This window comes from Bombina bombina, chromosome 11 (assembly GCF_027579735.1).
Source record: "Bombina bombina isolate aBomBom1 chromosome 11, aBomBom1.pri, whole genome shotgun sequence".
NCBI lineage: Eukaryota > Metazoa > Chordata > Amphibia > Anura > Bombinatoridae > Bombina > Bombina bombina.
The window spans coordinates 74,908,338-74,930,746 of NC_069509.1; the positions used below are offsets into that span (position 1 = coordinate 74,908,338).

Here is a 22,409-nt window from a genome sequence, read left to right on the forward strand (position 1 = left end):
AAGCAACTTTCTAATTTACTTATATTATCAATTTTTCTTTGCTCTCTTGCTATCTTTATTTGAAAATCAGGAATCTAAGCTTTGGAGCCAGCCCATCTTTGGTTCAGCACGTGGGTGGTGCTTGCTGATTGGTGGCTAAATGTAGCCACCAATCAGCAAACGCTATCCAGGGTGCTGAATCAAAAATGGGCCGGCTCCGTAGCTTAGATTCCTGATTTTTTATATAAAGATAGCAAGAGAACAAAGAAAAATTCATAATAGATATAAAATTAGAAAGTTGCTTAAAATTGCCTGCTCTATCTGAACCATGAAAGAAAAATTGGATTTTATATCCCTTTAAAACAAAAAAATTCAAATGATAACTCTTCCACTTTCTTAATGCCATTCCCCAGTCACAACATCTTTCACAAGGACAAATATCCATTCATTCTAATGAGAGAAAACAACCAATCGGTTGGTTTCCCTCCGTCAGTAGCATAACATATAGTATAACATATACAGACCATCTACAAAAAAAAACAAAACAAAAAAACAACAATGCAAAAGGACAAAACATTTTCAACAATATTTCCCAGCCTGAGGTGCAAACTGTCATGCTTAAGTGATGCCTCTCGATCCTTAATTCAACTGCAGTCTCTTCTTACAGAGGAAGGCTCAAAAGGTCATTCCATGTGTTAAATTTTGTATAAAAAGCTGGGGACGTAGTCAAACCTGAGCACAGGAAGAACTTGCGTTCCCAGTTCCCGCAGGTAATGCATTTTTAGCAGCTCAGAGAGGTACTCTACTATCTTACTATCCTCCTGGGAAAGACCAAGCAGATGGTGTAGGAAAGCTGCCTGGCGCTGTGAGATGGACTCCTCGCTTTCGTCCTCACGAATCGGAAAGTGCAGATGGCGACAGAATGTGAACAAAAAAGCCTTGGAGCTAAGCTGGGTTAACATGCTTTGCACGTGCATATAGTAGGTGCTGCCCCTCCTTATCTGTGTGCGGTGGTCAGCCATTCTCTGTAACAGCGTTCCTTTATAGATGGGGCAACGGAGAGTTTTATTGTCAGCATCCAGAACACTGGCGTAACGGCTGTAGCGCATCAGGGACTGAAGCATGATGGAACCAGAAGGCGAGGCCACTCTGCAAGAAACAAAAAAAGTTGATAAGTAGTAATCTGTACAATAATATTATTAAACTGATTTTTACAGCTCATTACATTTCATTACTGTTAACAATATATATAAAATGGCAAAAGAGAAGCGGGGTCTAACAGGTTTCTTTGCCTTTAAAACACACAAAAAAAAAGGTCCGTCACTCCGTAATCCACAGCAGGTAAAAATGAAAAAACCCCATATATAACGCTCTATTTGAAACAGTCGAGCAAGACAAGCAAAGGTTCAAACTTGATATAAGAGCATGTGTCATGCACAGGGGTACAAAGTAAAACAAGCAGAGTGGAAGGAGCATAGCTCCTCCGCATCCTATGCGTTTCATGCCTTTTGGGCACTGATGAGGGAGGGGTCATGTAGCACATATTATATACTCATTAGCCAATCAGGGACACTAAAACCAAATTTTTTCTTTCATGATTCAGATAGAGCATGCAATTTTAAGCAACTTTCTAATTTACTCCTATTATCAATTTTTCTTCGTTCTCTTGCTTTATTTGAAAAAGAAGGCATCTAATCTAAAAAGCCAGCCAATTTTTGGTTCAGTACCCTGGACAGTACTTGTTTATTGGTGCTGTCCAATCAGCAAGGACAACCCAGGTTGCGAACCAAAAATGGGTCGGCTTCTAAGCTTACATTCTTGCTTTTCAAATAATGTTAGCAAGAGAATTAAGAAATATTGATAATAGGAGTAAATTAGAAAGTTGCCTAAAATTGCCTGCTCTATCTGAATCATGAAAGAAAAAAAAATTGGGTTCAGTGTCCTTTAACCCCCCACCCCACCTATAACCAGCAACACTACAAAAAGTTAAATAGTTTGCTAGAGAAATGAGGAAAAAGTGTAACCTCATATATACTATCGTATTAACAAAATAATTATTGTGAATAATTTGTACATGGTTACGATATGTAAAACATAGTATCTTTCACCACATTACTAAACAACATTTAATGGCATTACCATATCTATTAGTTAATGTGTCCTATATTACATAAAAAACAGGAATAATCAAAGTATTTTTCAAAGAGGAAAACATTCTATACCTTCAATTCCAATATTAACCCTTAGTCTTTAAAGTGAAGGTCCATTTTGATGAATTAGTGCCCGGTTTTTAGTAATCCTATTAAAAACAAGGGCACTTTAATTCATCAAAATTGACATTTCACTTGTTTTCTTCAAAAACTCACCTTTTAATCCTGGCAGCCGCTCCAGCACTTCCTCCGCCCATCGCAAGCCGCCTTTGCGGGTCCAAAATGACGAATCCGGCTGCCTCCAATCACAGCATTGCATCAGGCCAAGATTCCCCTGGGGGGAAGCTGTGATTGGAGGAAGCCTGATTTGTCATTTCTGACGTCTGCAGAGGCTTCCGACGGCCGGGGGAATCGCTGGAGCGGCATTCAGGATAAAAAGTTAAGTTTTTTTTTAGAAAACAGTGAAATGTCAATTTTGATGAATTAAAGTGCCCTTGTTCTTAATAGGTTTATTAAAAACCGGGCACTAATTCATCAAAATGGACCTTCACTTTAATGAATAAATTAACATCGATTTGTAAATATAAACCTATACGGAATTAGAGTTTTGAGATGGAAAACCCAAAAGACCTCCCCTTTCATCTAACTTACCCTCCCTGTTGCCTCCTCTTATGTTTCTGAACTTTTAGCAAGGAACTGTCTGAATTATGCATAATGCGAAAGTGTCTTGCTATAGGGGTACTGGAATCTGGATCCTCTATAGCTCTAAGATGCTCAAGAAACCCATCTTCTCTGTGCTTTAAATGAATATGAAACACCATATTTTTCTTTTCTGATTCAGACAAAGCATAACTTAAAAAAAAAAAAACTGTTTCCAACTTACTTCTATTATCAAATTTGCTTTGTTCTCATGGTATTCTTTGTAGAAGAGATACCTAGGTAGGCATCTGGAGCGCTTCATGGCAGAAAATAGTGCTGCCATCTACTGCTCTTGCAAATGGATAACATTCTTGCAAAACTGCTGCCACAAAGTGCTCCAGACACGTGCACACTCCTGAGCTTACCTCCCTGCTTTTCAACAAAAGGTACCAAGAGAACAAGGACATTTGAAAATAGAAGTAAATTAGAAAGTTGTTTAAAATTGCATGCTCTATCTGAATCATGAAATACATATTTTCAGTTTAATGTCCCTTTAAAGATTGCACTGATTTGAGAATAACTTGTCTGAACCCCAATGACATCTAAAATACATGCCAATATTACTGAGCAACTCTTGTTATAGACCCTAGAGGGGAAACAGATATTTTATATGTTGTTACATCTACATAATTCCTACAGAATCAGAATTAGTTTTTCAAACCAATAACAAAATAGCCCTCTGTTATGTCCTGGTGCTTGTCAGCGGAACTAAAGTCTCATAAATAGAACTGAAAAAATTGAATTTGAAACAGTTCAAAAGAATGCAGTATAAATAACAGCAGCAGCCTTTATTATCAACTTATTCCATTAACATTAAAAGGGACAGGAAACCCCCAAATGTTCTTTCATGATTTGGATAGAACATACAATTTTAAACAAGTTTCCACAATTTACTTCTATTGTCAAATTAGCTTAATTCTCTTGTTATCATTTGCTGAAGGAACAGTGTTGCAGTACTGGCAGCGAGCTGAACACATCTAGTTAGCCAATCATAAGGGACAAATGTGTGCAGGCACCAATCAGCAGCGAGCTCCCACTAGTGTATGATGTGTGTGTATTCTTTTTCCACAAGGGATACCCAAGAGAATGTAGCACATTTGAAAATAGAATTTAATTTAACCCCGTAATGACAACAGCACTTTTCCATTTTCTGTCCGTTTGTGACAAAGGCTATTTTTACATTTTTGCGGTGTTTGTGTTTAGCTGTAATTTTCCTCTTACTCATTTACTGTACCCACACATATTATATACAGTTTTTCTCGCCATTAAATGGACTTTCTAAAGATACCATTATTTTCATCATATCTTATAATTTACTATAAAAAATATATAAAATATGAGGAAAAAATGAAAAAAAAAACACTTTTTTTTTACTTTTAGCCCCAAAATCTGTTACACATCTGCAACCACCAAAAAACACCCATGCTAAATAGTTTCTAAATTTTGTCCTGAGTTTAGAAATACCCAATGTTTACATGTTCTTTGCTTTTTTTGCAAGTTATAGGGCCATAAATACAAGTAACACTTTGCTATTTCCAAACTACTTTTTTTCAAAATTACTGCTAGTTACATTGGGACACTGATATCTTTCAGGAATCTCTGAATATCCCTTGACATGTATATATTTTTTTTTAGAAGACATCCCAAAGTATTGATCTAGGCCCATTTTGGTATATTTCATGCCACCATTTCACCGCCAAATGCGATCAAATACAAAAAAATCGTTCACTTTTTCACAAATTTTTTCACAAACTTTCGGTTTCTCACTGAAATTGTTTACAAACAGCTTGTGCAATTATGGCAAAAATGGTTGTAAATGCTTCTCTGGCATCCCCTTTGTTCAGAAATAGCAGACATATATGGCTTTGGCGTTGCTTTTTGGTAATTAGAAGGCCGCTAAATGCCACTGCACACATATTTGTATTATGCCCAGCAGTGAAGGGGTTAATTAGGGAGCATGTAGGGAGCTTTTTGGGGTAATTTTAGCTTTAGTGTAGTAAACAACCCAAAGTATTGATCAAGGCACATTTTGGTATATTTCATGCCACCATTTCACCGCCAAATACGTTCAAATAATTTTTTTTTTTACATTTTTCTAAATTTTTGGTTTCTTACTGAAATTATTTACAAACAGCTTGTGCAATTATGGCACAAATGGTTGTAAATGCTTCTCTGGGATCCCCTTTGTTCAGAAATAGCAGACATATATGGCTTTGGCATTGCTTTTTGGTAATTAGAAGGCCACTAAATTCTGCTGCGCATCACACTTGTATTATGGCTAGCAGTAAAGGGGTTAATTAGGTAGCTTGTAGGGAGCTTGCAGGGTTAATTTTAGCTTTAGTGTAGAGATCAGCCTCCCACCTGAAACATCAGACCCCCTGATCCCTCCCAAACAGCTATATTCCCTCCCCCACCCCACAATTGTTCCCGCCATCTTAAGTACTGGCAGAAAGTCTGCCAGTACTAAGATAAAAAGGTATATTTGGTTGTTTTTTTTATATAGCATATTTACATATGCTGCTGTATAGAATCCCCCCTTAGCCCCCAAACTCACAGATCCCCCATCAAACAGTTCTCTAACCCTCCCCCTCTAACTTAATGGGCACCATCTTGGGTACTGGCAGCTGTCTGCCAGTACCCAGTTTCTTAAAAAAAATATGCTTTTATTGTTTTTTGGACTTTTTTTCCCATTTTCTGTAGTGTAGCTTCCCCCCAGAACCCTTCGATCATTTATTGAATTAAAATCCCCCCTTTCTCCCAATTTTGAAATACATGTTTTCTGTAGTGTAGCAGTTCCCACCCGCTCCCGCCCCGTGCACGCGCCCGCCCGCGCGTCCCCGGACACTGCCGCATCCGATCCGGCCTCCGATCCCGCCCCCTCCAAATCACAGGCCCTTGGCAGGCCGCCCACCCACCTCCCTGCCTTGCTCCCACCCACCAACGACGCTCCGGTGCAGAGAGGGCCACAGAGTGGCTCTCTCTGCATCGGAGGCTTGTAAAGGGGTATTGCAGGATGCCTCCATATGGAGGCATCACTGCAATACCCTCAGAGCTGCTGGAAGCGATTGTGATCGCTTCCAGCACTCTGTTAGACAACTGACGTACCAGGTACGTCTATTGTCATTAACTGCTTGTTAATGCATGACGTACCTGGTACGTCAGTTGTCATTAAGGGATTAAAAGTGTCTTAAAATTACATGCTCTAAATTCGGAAAGTTTCATTTTGACTTTCCTATCCCTTTAATTAGTACTCGGCTTAAGAAGCAAGACAGTGATTAAACTAGAAACGCATTACTTATCTTCAGGTTTCAAATAAGGCATTAATATCAGCATAGAAGGAAGGACAGTAGTATCACAGAGAACCACACAGCAGATGTGACAGGTGGTTCTCTCTCTCTATGATGTTGCCCCAAAGAATACCCCCCCAGCAAATCTAAAAATTAAAACTACAGTAAGCAGGCGCTTAATAAGACACTGCTATGAGAACAGACTAACAGAGTGAATACATGTAACATTTCTTAAAGGCATATGTTATATATGTATTATATATGTTTTTAGGGCTGAAACAACTAATTGTCAATGATTTTCATTATCGATTAGTTGTGTGCTGAGCCTTATACACTGTCAAGCGCTGCAGAGCCATCTTACTACTGCCCTCTCACAACCTATACTGGTCTGCAGCGGCATCTTATTGCCCTCCCATTCTCTTCTCTAGCTCCTCTTGAAGCACACAGGTGCTGAATATCAGGGGCAGGCTGGGCATGCGTAGTGAAATCACGACTGCAGACTCAGAGAAGATACAAGAACAAACGGTTCTCAGGAGTTAACGTAAATCTGAGGGGCTGCTGTGTTTTTGTTTATATCTTCGGCATCTCTGAAGATGAATGTCTGTGCAGAGCGCCAGCTAGCAATAAAATGTATTGTCTGAATGCCACTCTTTTACTTTGCAAAAAAAAGTGGGAAAAAGGGAGTTAAAGTTTACAGCATGGTGTCTGCAGCAAAGTACTAGACAGCCACTATGAATAACTTGCAGCAGATACAGCAGTCTCAACAGCCACTGAGCAGTAAGGCAACATTAACTGCTGTTGTCCTTGGGAGACAAAGAAAGTAACCCCTTATTAAAACCAATACACTGTTTATTGGCATTACACTACAAGTATGGTTATTCTCTCTTTAGCATATAAAATATGTGTGTATGCGCAAATAAAAAATACATGCACACCCACACCATAAAAACTGCAAAACAATTCTGTCTAAATATTTAACCTGCTTCTAAATTTTAAAACAATATGTCAAGCCATAATGTGTATTAGTGCTGTAGGCTATTGCATGCTATTTTGTAATGACGAGGCACTTGTGTGGGGTCCCTCCTCCAATTTTACTATTTGTTCCAGTAGTTCCTAGTTATATCCTTGGCTTTTTATGCTACTACTGTGCCACTCCTGATCAAAGCAGACCTTATATCAGCTATTCATATCAAATATAAAAATAAGCAAGTTTAGTAAGCCATGTATGTGTATGAGTTTTTTGTGGCATATGATTGGTATTATTGGAGCGTGAGGTCCATACATTAGGTCAGGGGTTTAATGTGGCATAAAACTGACATAAAAGGAGCTTACATCTGCAATAGGGCTTCTGGGACATATACTTGGCATAAGAGGGGTTATGCATCTGATCAGAGATGTAAGAAGACTGATATTTTGAAATATACAATGTTATTACGCAATCTGTTTTGGATTTAAATGTGTATGTTCACAATAATGAGGAAGTCCGGTCTGTGAACAGAACTTATACAGCCTTAGCCCAGAGAATTATTGGAATAGCTTACTATGCCAGCAAGTTTTATTCAATTTGGGGTGTTAAAAATGTCTTAACTATAGCAAAGTAGTTTTAGTGTTTGTTATTTAAAACTGGTGAATGGGTAATAAAGGGATTATCTATCTTTTTAAACAATACATATTGGTGTAGACCATCCCTTAAAGTAAAGGTCAATTTTGTTGAATTAGTGCCCGGTTTTTAATAATCCTATTAAAAACAAGGGCACTTAAATTCATCAAAATTGACATTTCAGGCGTTTTTTTCCACAAACTTGCCTTTCAATCCTGAGAGCCGCTGCAGCGCTTCCTCCGCAAGTCCTCTTTGCGGGTCCAAAATTATGAATCCGGCTTCATCCAATCATGGCGTTAACTCAGGCCATGATCCCCCCTAGGGGGGGACACGCCGTGATTGGAGGAAGATTAGTCATTTCTGACGTAAGCAGAGGCTTCCGACGGCCGGGGGTATCGATGGAGCAGCTTTCAGGATTAAAAGGTAAATTGAAATGTCAATTTTGATGAATTAAAGTGCCCTTGTTTTTAATAGGATTATTAAAAACCGAGCACCTAATTCGTCAAAATTGACCTTCACTTTAAGTAATCTTTAAAAATTAGATTTTTTTTTTTATCCGATTAATCAAAAAAATGATCGGCTAACTAATCAATCATGAAAATAATTGTTAGTTGCAGCCCTATATGTTTGTATACTATATATATTTTCTCTAATAAGCAAAGTTGTATTATAAATGGCTAATAATACATTAACCGTTTAATTCTTTGTGCATGGAATCATGAAAACATTTCCAATGCTTACACCCTCCGTTTCTAACATTCCGATAGTTTTGACACCAGACATTTTAGAATATCAGTGAAACTGTCAATATCTAAAAATAAAGATATTATGGAGTTTCACTTTGGTTCTACTACATCCAGTTTCTGAACTATTTTAATGCCATAAATGGAGAGATATTTTGTTATTTGCTTGCAAAGCAAATAATGACATTTTTCTTTGGCGATTCCGATAGAGAATACAATTTTAAAACAACTTTCCAATTTACTTCTATTATCTAATTTGCTTCATTCTCTTGGTGTCCTTTTGTTGAAGGAACATCAATGCACTACTGGAAGCTAGCTAAAAGCCAATAGCAAGAGAAATTAATGTGAAACCCCCTATCAGCAGCTTCTGACCTACCTAGGTATACTTTTAAACAAAGGATACACAAATAATGAAACAAAATTTGATATTAGAAATAAATTGGTAAGTTAAACATATCATCCTCTATCTGAATCATGAAAGAAAAAAATTGGGTTTCATGTCCCTTTAAACAATATCCTAATAATCTGTGATGTAATCTTTTTATATGATTTGCAATAAAAATAATTTCAACTAAACAATATCCTAATAGGGACTCTGAAACTTTTCCACTGTGACATCACATCCTAAAATAAAATTACAAACTTTAATCCCCTGGGAGTTGTCAGCAAGTAATTACACACCTGTTCTGTTAAATATACGTTACTGCTTATACAGAATAATTAAAAAGTCATTGCTGCAAGTAGGTCTAATAAGAGGTAACATGAATTTTCCTTTTCCATGCGTGTCCTTATTGTGCTCTCAGCGACAGCTACACGTGATGAGAAAGAACATACTGAATAATAGGAAGCTTAAAAACAACAATTTAGTTGAAATTGATCTAGTTTACTCCGTTTCGTGATCGGATAAAAAGCTAAATTCAAGCTCTAAACTCTTTATTGTGACACAATGTTAAAAAAAAAAATACAACCCATAAATGAAGGATGGCTTTTTTTAGTGACATTTTTTGCTGCAGGTCATTTTGAAATTAAAGTGAAGGTAAAGTTTTGTAAATATGAAGACAGCAATGCATTATTTAATATTAAAATAAACTAATCGCTATGTTTATTTTATTATACCCGCTCTATACGTATCTCTAAAGCGCGTTCACAAATCTACTCCTTTGAAATGCGCCTGTGCAAAGTCAAGAGAGAGGATTTTCAGTATCGGAGACCTCCGTAAAAGCCGGTGAAATCCTGCGCATGCGCGAAACAGGAGTGCGCGCGCGCGCGAGGATTAAGATATGAAGTAACAAATAATAGAGCATGCGCAAATCAAGAAGGAGGCAGATGACGTAGGGTGACGGCCGCCTAACGGCCAGAATTTCAATTGGAGCTTCTTAAAATGTGATCAATAGAGAACATTTGAAATATGTAACGGGTTGAATTTGCGGGCAATAAAAAAGGTATTTATTACGGCGATAATTTTATTTACAGTACAATATGAAAAAAATGATGAATGAAACTAATTTATTTGCGGCAAAGAATGTTATTATAGAAAGACACCCATGTAACTTTACCTTCACTTTAACACACAACCTCACACACAAACACATACTCACTCTCAGCCTCGCACACACGCTGGGCAATATCCTCCAAAGAGTGTAAGGCCACGGCAGCTCTTTCCTTCCCCAATAAATAGTAGGTGGCACCCTGACCATCAAATTGCAGCTATCGAGCAAATTTAAACAAGCCATAATCCTTAATAACTAAGCCATAATCACTATAACTGAATGACAAACTTTAGATGGTCAGGATGCCACCTACTATTTATTGGGGAAGGAAAGAGCCGCCGTGGCCTTACACTCGGAGGATATTGCAGGCGCCACTCCAAGTTGCAGGTGTTCAGAAATAATTAGTATCCTGTGCTTTAACTTTTTTATACCGGGAACCCTGCTTCTGTGACGTCACAGTGTGGACGTTCTGCAGCGTCCCGGTAACAGCCAAAGAACACCTTTGAAGCCGCTTCCCTTACTTCCTTCATGGTGTCCAGATGGAACCTTACAACCCCATAGCTGATGCTTTGAGTCCACGGACTGCGCACCCACCGTTATCTAGTATCTAAATAACACCTTTGTAGCCCTTTTACATTTGACATACATATGATTTTCAAAGGTGTCCAGATGTAACGTAACAATCACTTTATAAGCAGGCCAGATAATTAAATAAAGCGATAATGCATGGAAGAAACCTGTTAAAAATGTTTTGTTTTATTTAAGCGCAAGCCCGAATTTTCCTGTGCTCCTTTCTGCAGACCTTCTGCATTTTCTGCGATGACATCACAGATCGCAGTAAATTCTGCCTTGGGATTATCACTTTGTATAAGCACACATTTCTTTATCTTATATCTGTTGTAAACCAAAGCCCAATACTTAAAGAGAACAATGGAAAATTATCATTAGTTATCTCTTTTACACCCCACGGGAGTGTAATTTCTTGTGCTGGCAGTGTTTACATTGCCTGTCAATCAAAAGCCTGAACGTAAAACCCAAATTTTTCTTTCATGATTCAGATAGAGAATACAATTTTAAACAAAATTCCAATTTACTTCTATTATCTAATTTGCTTCATTTTTTAGGTATCCTTTCTTGAGGAAATAATAATGCACATGGGTGAGCGAATCAAATGAGGCATCTATCTGCAGCCACCAATTACAAGCTACTGAGCCTATTTAGATAAGCTTTTCAACAAAGCATGTCAAAAGAATGAAGCAAATTCAATAAAAGTATATTGGAAAGTTGCTTAAAATTACATGCTCTCTCTAAATCATGAAAGAAAAAGTGTGTTTCATGTCCCTTTAAAACCAGAAACTTTCAGTATAGGTGGAGATACCATAGGCTAAATCAGCTATTTCAAATGCCTAAATAAGGGTAAAAGAGCTACTGGTAAACAAATTTAATACACTCCAGTAGGTCAAATGGATCATTATTTACAAATTAAAAAGGGAGAACATTTTTGGGTAAACTGTCCCTTTAATAAAATGTGTACACCCCCCCAATTCCAAAATAGCAAATTTCTTCAAATGGGTGGAAAAAAACTACACATAAATTAGCAAATGGAGATTTGATACTGGGATGGGACTTTATATGTCCCCCTGGCCTTAACCCCTCAGTAGAGAGAGGACAGTAAAGTCATAATTAGACATACATGATTTAGACAGAGCATACAATTTTAAACAACTTTCCAATTTACTTCTATTATTTAAATTTGCTTCATTCTCTTGGTTCTTTTTGTTGAAGGAACATCAATGGGAAATGAGGGAGTTAGGTTCCAGGCCCCTCTCAAAATTGTCATAAGTAACACCTAATACATTATTTTTAAAGCTTTGAAATGAAGACTTTGAATGCTAAACAGCATTATAAAACTAAAAAAATAAGTTGTATCAATCAAACTAAGTTTAATGAACAAAAACATTTGCTAAAGCACACCTAATAAAATTATCACACAGACTGTATCATCATCAATCTAAGTTTAATGAACAAAAACAAAATAATTACACAACAGACTGTATCATCATCAAACTAAGTTTATAGAACAAAAACTTTTTTTACTTGCATTTTTCTGCAAACGGTTCTCTGCATTGAGTCTGCAGCTAAGGGAAGTGGCTGCTAGATCTTGTTCATTTGAAAGCTGATCCATTGATCACGTCTGGCTGGCTTGCTTGGCTTTGCATGTCTTTGCTGCAATACAAGTGGACAGCTCCACCTACTGGCTATTTTAAAGTATGCCATGCTTCTCAATGCTTTCAATAGCAGTCACATGACTGAAAAAATGGTTGTTATTCTGAAACGGCGCAAATTGAACCGGCGTAAACCGAGGATCACCTGTACATTGTGATTACATTTTATTTAATTATTCTTTTCTGTATTAAGTAACTCTAAGATATATACAGAGTTGTATCTAACATTTTTAAAATACTATATATAGTGGTTTCTTAAGCGCTTAAAGGGACAGTCTACACCAAAAATGTTCTTATTTAAAAAGATAGATAATCCCTTTATTACCCATTCCCCGTTTTTGCATAACCAACATAGTTATATAAATACACTTTTTACCTCTGTGATTACCTTGTGTCTAAGCCTTTGCAGACAGCCTCCTTATCTAAGTGCCTTTGACAGACATGCAGTGTAGTCAATCAGTGAAGACTCCTAAATAACTTCACGGGAGTGAGCACAATGTTATCTATATGACACGTGTGAACTAGCACAGTCTAACTGTGAAAAACTTTCAAAATGCTCTGAGCTAGGAGGCGGTTTTCAACTGTTTAGAAATCAGTTTAGCCTAGCTAGGTTTAGCTTTTCAAAAATACCACCAAGGGAACAAAGCAAATTTGATGAGAAAAGTAAATAGGAAAGTAGTTTAAAATTGCATGCCCTATCTGAATCATGAAAGTTTAGTTTTGACTTTACTGTCCCTTTAAGTCATAATCCTTTTTTTCTATACATACATATACACACACACACACACACACATATATATATACAGACACACATACTTTTTTTTATTAAGAACACTTTCATGGGGGGGGGGGGGGGGGGGGGATTATAGAGAAAACTGCTCCATAAATTTAGATCAGCTTTTATTATGTTAAACACTATTAGTAAAGAAACAAACCTTTTTAAAATAATATTGAATGAATTAGAGCATTTTATTATCACGCTACAATATGTCTCTTTAAGCAGGGCTTGACAAACCCAGACATCGGAGAGTCACTGGCACCTTAAAATTAGACCTTGGCTTTGAGTCACCAAATAACCTATGGGTGCCTGCCACCAACCACACCTACAATTTAGAATGGTGCTGCTAGATCCTATATATAACGGACACAGTAAACTGTCATGATTCGGCTAGTGCATGCAATTTCAAACAACTTTGCAATTTATTTATATTATCAAATGTGCTTTGTTCTTTTGGTATCCTTTGTTAAGGAATGTATTTAACACTCTAAGGCAGCAGTGTTTGCAAGTATAACATTGCTATAAAATTATGTAAAAAAAAAAAAAAAGTTTTCAGTTAACTAAAGGCATGTGCACGCTTTAGAGCTTATCTACATTGTTCCAGTTCCCATTTTTTTACTAAACAGGGTATACAAAAAAGGAGAAAAAGTGATTGGCAGATTAGACCAGGTCTTGCTAAAATTACAGGCTGCAAAGGTTATAACCTTAGAGGGACTTTAAAGACCATTGCATTTATTTGTGACATCTAAAAAAAAGAATATTTTGAATTGTTTAAAAAAAATAAAATAAAAAAAAATTACACACACAATATATATATATATATATATATATATATAATAAAATGTCCCCACGATGAAAAAAATAACTTATGCACACAAAAATAAACGGGTTTAATATCCCTTAAAATAATATTCCAACTCATACTTTACCTCTGAAGACCAATCAGTTTCCACTTCTGAAAATCCAATATGTGCAGTGGGGGACTAACCCAGAGTTTAACTGGTTTGGCAACATTTCCAGAATTGGGAACAAATATAGACAAGGCAGTTACAAGTTTTTTCACTAAAGCTTCATCCTCTCCTATAATAACAAGTGTTCTCCCAGTCAGTAGTGAATAAATGGCAGGATGGGAAAAAGGGTACTGTCTAATAAACCTCAGAGCATTTTGGCCAGCTTTCTTTTTGTGTTTCTCTGAGAGGTTGCTGCTACAATAAAATGGGGAAGGTGTCCTATCAGAACAAGTGGAAGCACTGCTTCTGTAACTTGTCGAATCAGAATGCTCCTCAAAATTAATTCTCCCAGCTTCTCCACTACTCATTAAATAGCCTGAATCTTGCTCAGAAACAGAAATTCTATGAAAAGCCTGGTCATCTGATTGACACTCAATCTCATCCACATTGAATTTAACTTGAAAAGACTGGTCATTATTTCGAAAGGGTTGTGGTGGGACACTAACAACGGTGCCATACCCACTAGAGTCTAGAGTTAGATTTCCAGTATGTTCAACCAGACTTGAACTCTCAGCCCCTATACAACAAGCAGGCTCTACTGAAGAGTCATTTATAGGGACTTCCCTATTTCCATGAGCATTATCATCATTATCTATAAGACTACACTGCTGCTCTTTCATATCTTCTGTAGACGGCTCTTCTTCATTTATAACAATCTGATATGCCCTAAAGTCCTCAGGTATTACAGTTTCTGAGGTACATGTGCTAAGGACTTCGATGCTATCTTCACTAATGGTTCTCCGGCTAGAAGCCTTTTTCCTGGGTACCAGTGGACTAGAATGCAGCCTTATGCATGGCTGGCTCTCAGAATGAGTAAGTAGAGAGACAGAATTTTCAGTTCTTAAGACTTCAATGCTTTCACCACTGCTAACACTCCCTTTCATATCCATATCAAGGCATTCCGATATATCTTGCGTATCAGAGACAAACAGTTCTGCTTCCTCTGGGGGACAATCATCATTCGATAATTCTTGTTCCATTTTAATAGGAACGGATTCTACACTTGACTTGTAGGATTCAAAACTTGCTGAAGGCTTAATATTCACAGGCTCTTGAAAAGGTTTAGGGCTAAGAAAGCTCTGAGAAGCCTCCAGATTATCATTATAATGTTTAACGGATGATCTTGCATCCCAAGGTGACAAATCTTCAAATAAAAAGTTTGTTATCGCTTGCTGCTTTAAAAGAGCTTTGTCAAGATTCCCCATTAATAAATAACTCACGTCACCCCTATATTTTTTTTCTATGCTTGTTAACAAATCTAATGTTTGAGTAAAAAAGTAAAGGTCAACAAGTTCTTCTAAGGTTTTCAATTTTTTATCAAAACATTTGGCTGATTTTGCCTTTATGAATTTTGGTGTGTAAGTTGACCTAGTAGGACAGACATTGGTTTCCTCTTCCAAAACATTTTCATCTGGGTCTGAAGAAACTGAAGGCTGTACCGACCCATTAAATACCCCTTCATCTTGTAAAGTCTCTGGCTCATATGGTTGGAAATCATCACCTTTTAACTTCCTGTATGGATAGGACTGTATCTGTTTTAACAAGTCATTATGCTCAATAATTGACTTCTCCACGTTGGCAAGCTCATTAGCTTTTTCAATGGCTTGTGTTGAATAAAATCCCTTATCATCCATTTTCATCAGATCTTCCATCTGCATCTGAAGCACAGTCCTAGTGTAATCCAGGTCTTTCAACTTCTTCTCTAACTCATGAGCAAACGCCTTTCTGTTCCCAATTTTCAGACACTCTGAAGCCTTAGAAAAATCACTAGAAAGCTCAATGAACTGCTGCATAATTTTATCCTCGTCTGTGGATATATATGCAATACAGAAGGGTCGTACAAAACCTCTTGCCTCCAGGTCATACAACGTAAGGTGGTGGACATATGTAAAAGCCCCCTCTTTGGAGTCCCCCAACACAACTTTAGAGTCTTCAACAAAATTTAATTTGGGGTATGATGAGCCAGGTGGGTGTCCCACAAAGGAAGCCTGATAATCCACTGACATGATACGTAGAGAGAAATAGTTGAGGTCAAATGTACCGCAGACTTTATTATCATGGTCGTCAGGAATAGTGAGCAGAGGCTGGGGGCCAACCTGCTCTGAGAATTCAGAGATAAGGATAAAATCTCGACTGAATTTGGCCCCAGACAACCTGGACCAGGGGCTGCTTTCCGTGTCTGAGAAAGGGAAAAGAGGCACAGAGTATTCCTCAGGCAGTGCTGGAGTCGTCTGTTCTTCATAGGCCTCCTGCCTGGTAAAAGCCACCAAGTCCGGGGAGCCTATCATCCTCCCGTCTGAAGGGCTCAGGAAGGTATCTTCCCCCAGTCTCCGTGGAGTGACAGATTCTCCCCTCAAACACCTCTCAGGGAGGACGCCATCTTGGCACACAAGACACGTGATCTTTCAAACGTCACGCCCCGATTTGGTAGCGTCAGATAATACAATAGTAGAAAAATACAAAATATTCTTGAACTATAATAAATAATTGTAACGTGCCAACAGAGCTTCGACAGACGTTAAATCTCCATTGTGCACTAGAGACAGCAAAAGGAACTACAACCCATTGCATTATGGGAAGTGTAGTTCAGGATCAGGCGACAGCAGAGTCATGTGACTAACAATAGTTTATGCGACTAAAGTACGGAAGCCTGTAAGTATCATGTGGCGTTTTAGTACTATGCAACGCGGGAAATCTATTGGTCTTAGAAATTACATATGTTCATTATTATAATGGAAATGATCCCAGATAAAAAGGTTATGGTAACATTTTAGTGAAAGGTGAGTTTTTTTGACCACGCATGCAAATAGCTGATTATGATTAAGCACTTATATAATTTATTTATAATAGTCACTGATTTAGATATTCATTGCAAGTTAGCTCAGAAACTTAATAAGGACTTGCTTAGTTATATAAAGTGATGACCAAATTAATATTCATAAATACTAATAACCATGTAGTAACTGTGATTTGTATATATGTAGCTTGCTTGTAATAGCTTTATTTTTGTTCACTGGTGAAAATCTTAATATTATTCTGAGTGTGGAACACACCCAGGATTTAGGGGAGCAGATCATGGTACATGGAAATGGTAACAATCATACAATCCTGATGCTGTTATCTCCTCCCCCCCCCCCCCCTATATTTAAAAGCTGTGCTCTTTTTTTTTTTTTTTTTTAAGCCATTACATGTGCTGGTTGGTCGAGCTCTACATCTTTGTGCTGGGCTCCGCCATCTTGGAAATGAGATATTCTTGCACGCTGTGATAGTAGTGGTGCGCAACCACAGATCTGTCAAATTGACAGCTTTCTGACAGTATTGTTTACTCAGGATTAGCCTAACATTTATGCAGAGGTTGTTTTTCTCTATATCACTCAGAGTTTTTTTTTTTTTATATTACATACAGACAAACAAAATATATGTGTGTGTGTGTGTATATATATATATACACACACACAGAGAAATGCACTCACAGGAACGAACAACCAGCTCAATACCATTGTTAGCCTGTTTTATGGTGATTTACCACCTGGGTGCAACTTCTTTTAGCCCAGCAATGCTTTTCACAGAGTAGAACTTTCCTGTAGTATATCAGTCTGATCCCGCCTATTACGGTCATTCCAGCGCCGAAATACCAGACAATTCCTCTCTGAACAAGGAACAAAGCAACCCCAGACGATCGTTTCGGCCTTCATTGGGCCTCGTCATATATATATATTGTATATATATGTGTGTGTGTATATGTATGTATGTGTATATATATATATATATATATATATATTTGACAGACACAGAGATAGAATGCAGAGATAAACAAATTGGTCTTGAAAAAGGTCCTTGGTTAAATGTGGAGTTTAGCGTCCCAAATTCCAGTGCACGGTTGGAAGGTACCACGGGGAGGGAAGGAGAAGGTTAGTGTCCCAAATTCCAGTGCACGGTTGGAAGGTACCACGGGGAGGGAAGGAGAAGGTTAGTGTCCCATATTCCAGCGCACGGTTGGTAGGTACCACAGGGAAGGAAGAAGTGAATCCCGCCCCGGGGGGGGGGGGGGAACCATGTATAGGTTCCCAGTGGCGGTTGCAGCACCCGGGGCAGGTATTGGAATAGATCGCTCTGTTCCAATACCTGCCCCAGGTGCCGCAACCGCCTCTGGGAACCTATACATGGTCCCCCCTTATGTTGTACCTGTAAGAATATGTGGATGCGAGCCAAAAGAGCATTGTTTTCGTTGTATCTTCATGATTTCATGTTCCGAAATTCGATATTCAATTCAAATGTCTTTGGAACATTTCTTACAGTTGTTTTGCAAAATTACATTTTTAAATAAAATATAACATGGTTTAATTAAAATATAACATGGTTACATAATTATGGACGCTAAACTCCACATTTACAGGTCCTGGCCCGAAACGTTGAAAGAAATGCTAAAGAGGTAGGCACACCTAAATGTATACTACCACTATAGACTGAGTTGCGCACACTCACAAAAGATATAGCAAATTTGTTGCAGAATTTAAGATATATAAAATCTTGATATGTAAAAAAATTATTAACAGTAATACATCCAATAATTACTGAAAAAATGCTGAGAAGGAAAGGAGCATGTAGTAAAACAAATGCAATAATTGAGAATTGAAATATAGGCTGTGTGTGTGTGTGTGTGTATGTGTGTGTATGTGTGTGTATATATATATATATATGTGTGTGTGTATGTATGTGTATATATATATATATATATATATATATATATATATATATATATAATCTATCTTATCCTTCTGTTGTTAAGTTGAGATATAATAGAGAACGGTGTTCAGTGCTGCTCGTCCAAAAAAGACTCAAGGTTCAGGTTGAGTGATGAGGTACAGCTGCAGCAATCTAAAAAAACAAGCGCACAGAAACACCTCTCATGGTGCAGATCAATTTAATAAAAATAAACACATATAAAAATAAATAACCCTTAGGTTCTTCCCTACTCACAAATAAAACCTCAATCTTATGAGGTAAGGAATGGCAGATGGATATCAAAGTGTCCCCACTTAATTCCCAGGTAATGTCACCAAAAGTTGTGCAGTGCAGCTCCGGTTCATCCAAATGTCCCCAGTCGAACTCACGGCCAATCCTTTCACTTATCGAGGCTTGTTAAAAGTCAACTTATTATCAAAAATGCTGCTCTAGGTAAGCTGTAGAAACGCTGTGACTAACTTCAGTTTTACATAGAACTCCGCTTAGCGTGTGTATCGCAAGTGACGTAAAGTGGGCGTGGCCTTACGCGTGTGTGTGTTTATGTAGCTTTTTGTCAATACTTCAGAAAAGTAAACCTCTTGCCCTGTATTGTGTGTGCTAAGGGTGTGATGAGGTAGTGAAAAAGGGTGCAAGAGTATGTGAGATCCATAATGGCTGCGCCAAGTATAAAAATGCAGTGCTTCACCAACTGGCACGTGTAAAGGGTTAAAATATGAGAACAGCTCTGAAGAGAGTTGCAGGCACAGAGGTAAAAACTTACCATTAGATTCATAGTCGTAATCTCTGGTAAACCATTTTTTTTTTTTTTTATGGGACATTATGTAGTTTAAAAATGAATATTATTATTGTCACGTTATTTATTTTTTTTCTCCTCCACCTTACACTTTTTTTCTTTTCTTCTAGTGTAGTGATGTATAGAGAGGTCCCACCCGCTCTATACGTATTTGGTAATGTGCGCTCTAGTAAATAAAGGAGACATCTGCATTGACAATGCTTTCTAAAAAAGAAAACGTTTTTGATTAAAGGGGCATTAAATCCCAAATTTTTCTTTCATAATTCAGATAGAGAATACAATTTTAAACAACATTCCAATTTACATCTATTATCTAATTTGTTTAATTCTTTAGATATCCTTTGTTGAAGAAATAGCTATGCACATGGGTGAGCCAATTATACAAGGCATCTATGTGCAGCCACCAATCAGCAGCTACTGAGCCTATTGAGATATGCTTTTCCGCAAAGGATATCAAGAGAATGAAGCACATTAGAAAATAGAAGTAATTTAGAAAGTTGTTTAAAATTACATGCTCTTTCTAAATCATGAAAGAACAAAATTGGGTTTCATGTCCCTTTAATTCCTATTCTTGCTGGCACGTTTTTGATCATCGGGCCCCAGGGGTCCACCCCTCCTTTATAATACAGTGTCCTTAAAATTTGTCATTTGCTTATATCCAAAGGAAGAGTAAAGTCAGAATTTGCTTCATTGTCTCTGTATCCTTTGTTGAAGAGCAGTGTTCTCCCCAGGACCTCTAAAATGGGTGCACCCTCTGGCTGATTTTGCTGACCACCTGGCTCAAATGTTATCCAAAATATTAAGCTAAAATGAACTAATATTAAATGCTTCAATGTTTATTGCACAGATTGTCATTAAATACATTTATATGAAGCTAGGCAATTATTTTGGGCTTTAGATAGCTGATAAATGTTATATTATTAAAAAGAGTATACGGCTCCCACCCGGCTACTTTATAATGCCACCTGGCTGTCAAAATTGTCTGGGGAAAACACTGCCTAAGTAGCCCAAATGCAGCTGTGCACGATTGGGAGCTAGCTACGTATTTATGGCTGTTCATTTATGCCTCTTTTTGGCTCACCCTATGTGTCCATCTTGCTCCCAGTAGCACAATGCTGCCCCTTCAACAAAGGATACCAATAGAGTGAAGCAAATTTAATAATAGAAGTAATCTGGAAAGAAAATAAATGGGGTTTCATGACCTTTTTGGAAACCTTGACAAATCCTGGGAACCATGGCTCCTAGAATTCTTCCACTCACCTTTTTTTTTATTTTATTATTATTATATACACACCTATGCTTCATTTCTTTTCTTTATATATTTTTTCTCTTAGCTGGTAACTTCCATCCTATAGTGCTAAGCTATAGTGGTATGTTTTCTGTAACATTTACTCTTTTGGTACATTCTAAATATATCTATGACCAAAAGCCCTTCTGTGCCTGTCAAATTCCAAAAATATCCTGCATCTCCTGTTTTTATATAGTGTTTTTTTTATACCACTATATAAAATTCTTAACATCAGTATATATTTTTATAGTCATTTTAGTGTGATTGTGCATCTTGGGGGCTTTTGATGAGATGGCCAGATGTGCAGTAGACACGATTGAGGTTGTTGTGGATGAGGCCAGGCAGGTTATGTTGGAGGAGCCTGCATAGAGTGAGATCAGTTCCTGGTTTTGCTATGGAAAGATTAAGAGATATTTGCTCTATATGGGATGCAACAGGAGTGACAGAGGGTCGAGTTCAAGTCTACAATATATGACATTTTGGCTGCTATTTTTCTGGTTAGATATCTTTCATACACTTACAAGATTTGATCATTTAAAAAAAAAAAATGTATTTTAAATAATTGATGTCTCAGCAACGCCAATTTTTTTTATTTATTTTTATACACAATACCTATGGTTCACATAAACTAGATTATGTGTGTGTATGTGTATATATATATATATATATATATATATATACAGTATATATATATATATATATATATATATATATATATATATATATATATATATATATATATATATATATATATATATAATTTGTTGGACATCAATTCCAAAACCATGGTCATTAATATGGACCCCCTTAGTCTATCTCTTTTGCAGCTATAACAGCCAGAACTCTTCTGCAATTGCTTTCCATAAAATTTCGGTGTGTGTCTGTGGGAATTTGTGCCTCTTCAGCTAAAAGAGCACATGATGGATGAGAAGATCTGGCTCACAATCAGCGTTCTCATTTTCTCCTCAGGTCTTCAGTGGGATTGAGGTCAGGGCTCTTTGTAGGCCATTTTTTTTAAAACTATGACCTATACCTTGTTTTGTACACAGGGGCTTCCCCAAACTGCTGCCACAAAGTTAGAAGCAACCAATTGTCTAAAATTTGTTGGTTCCAGTGAAGTGTCATATTATGCAGGATCGGAATCAGGAGCAGCAATCTATGAAGAGAAAAGACAGAAGCGCCACATGGCCCAATATTGTTTGATCCAGAATAAATAGATCTTAAGGTGATGAGTAAACTCACGTTTAGTAGAGCACCTCAGTTAGTGCTAGATATACGGTCTGGGATCTATTTGGTCACCCAGAAGACCAACTTCCTGCACAGGAGCTGGTGTCTGTATAGGCAGAAGGAAAACACAGGTGCCAATATGGCCTAGTATTGCTGGTGCAAAGGTGTCAATACAAGCAAAGAGATGAATAATACTCACAAAGTGTAAAGCACCTCTCGTGGTGCTATAGAGGCATGAAGGGGTCAATTCAGTCACCCAACAGACTTGTAGCCAGACATCCAAATGGATCCAGAGGTGCAAAAGGATCCCACAATTGATCCAGAAAAGGAATTAATCCTCAGGAAAAGGATAAAAGATATATATCCCAAAGAAAGATGCAGCAAGTGTTCAAAA

At 37.5% G+C, this 22,409-nt stretch overlaps 2 protein-coding genes across 2 annotated transcripts in view; one reads left to right on the forward strand and one right to left on the reverse strand.

The window, feature by feature from the left end:
• Positions 1-288: 288 nt before the first annotated feature.
• SMCR8 (SMCR8-C9orf72 complex subunit) lies at positions 289-16,492 on the reverse strand. Its single transcript, XM_053694971.1, has 2 exons — positions 13,881-16,492; positions 289-1,128 (listed from the first exon to the last, which is right to left on the reverse strand). The coding sequence occupies exons 1-2, from the start codon at positions 16,247-16,249 to the stop codon at positions 675-677; spliced, it is 2,823 nt and encodes a 940-aa protein (XP_053550946.1). The 5' UTR covers positions 16,250-16,492; the 3' UTR covers positions 289-674.
• A 143-nt stretch (positions 16,493-16,635) lies between these two features.
• The window catches only part of TOP3A (DNA topoisomerase III alpha), a 132,978-nt gene continuing 127,204 nt past the window's right edge, over positions 16,636-22,409 (forward strand). Inside the window, exon 1 of the mRNA XM_053695117.1 lies at positions 16,636-16,741. The gene's annotated coding sequence lies outside the window, so the exon portion shown is untranslated. The remainder of the gene's footprint in view (positions 16,742-22,409) is intronic.

Coding starts and splice junctions, on each gene's coding strand:
- SMCR8 (XM_053694971.1), bottom strand. CDS start 16,249: ATGATAGGCTCCCCGGACTTGGTGGCTTTTACCAGGCAGGAGGCCTAT. Junction 1,129..13,880: donor AAACTGATTGGTCTTCAGAG/GTAAAGTATGAG, acceptor TGTTTCTTGCAG/AGTGGCCTCGCCTTCTGGTT.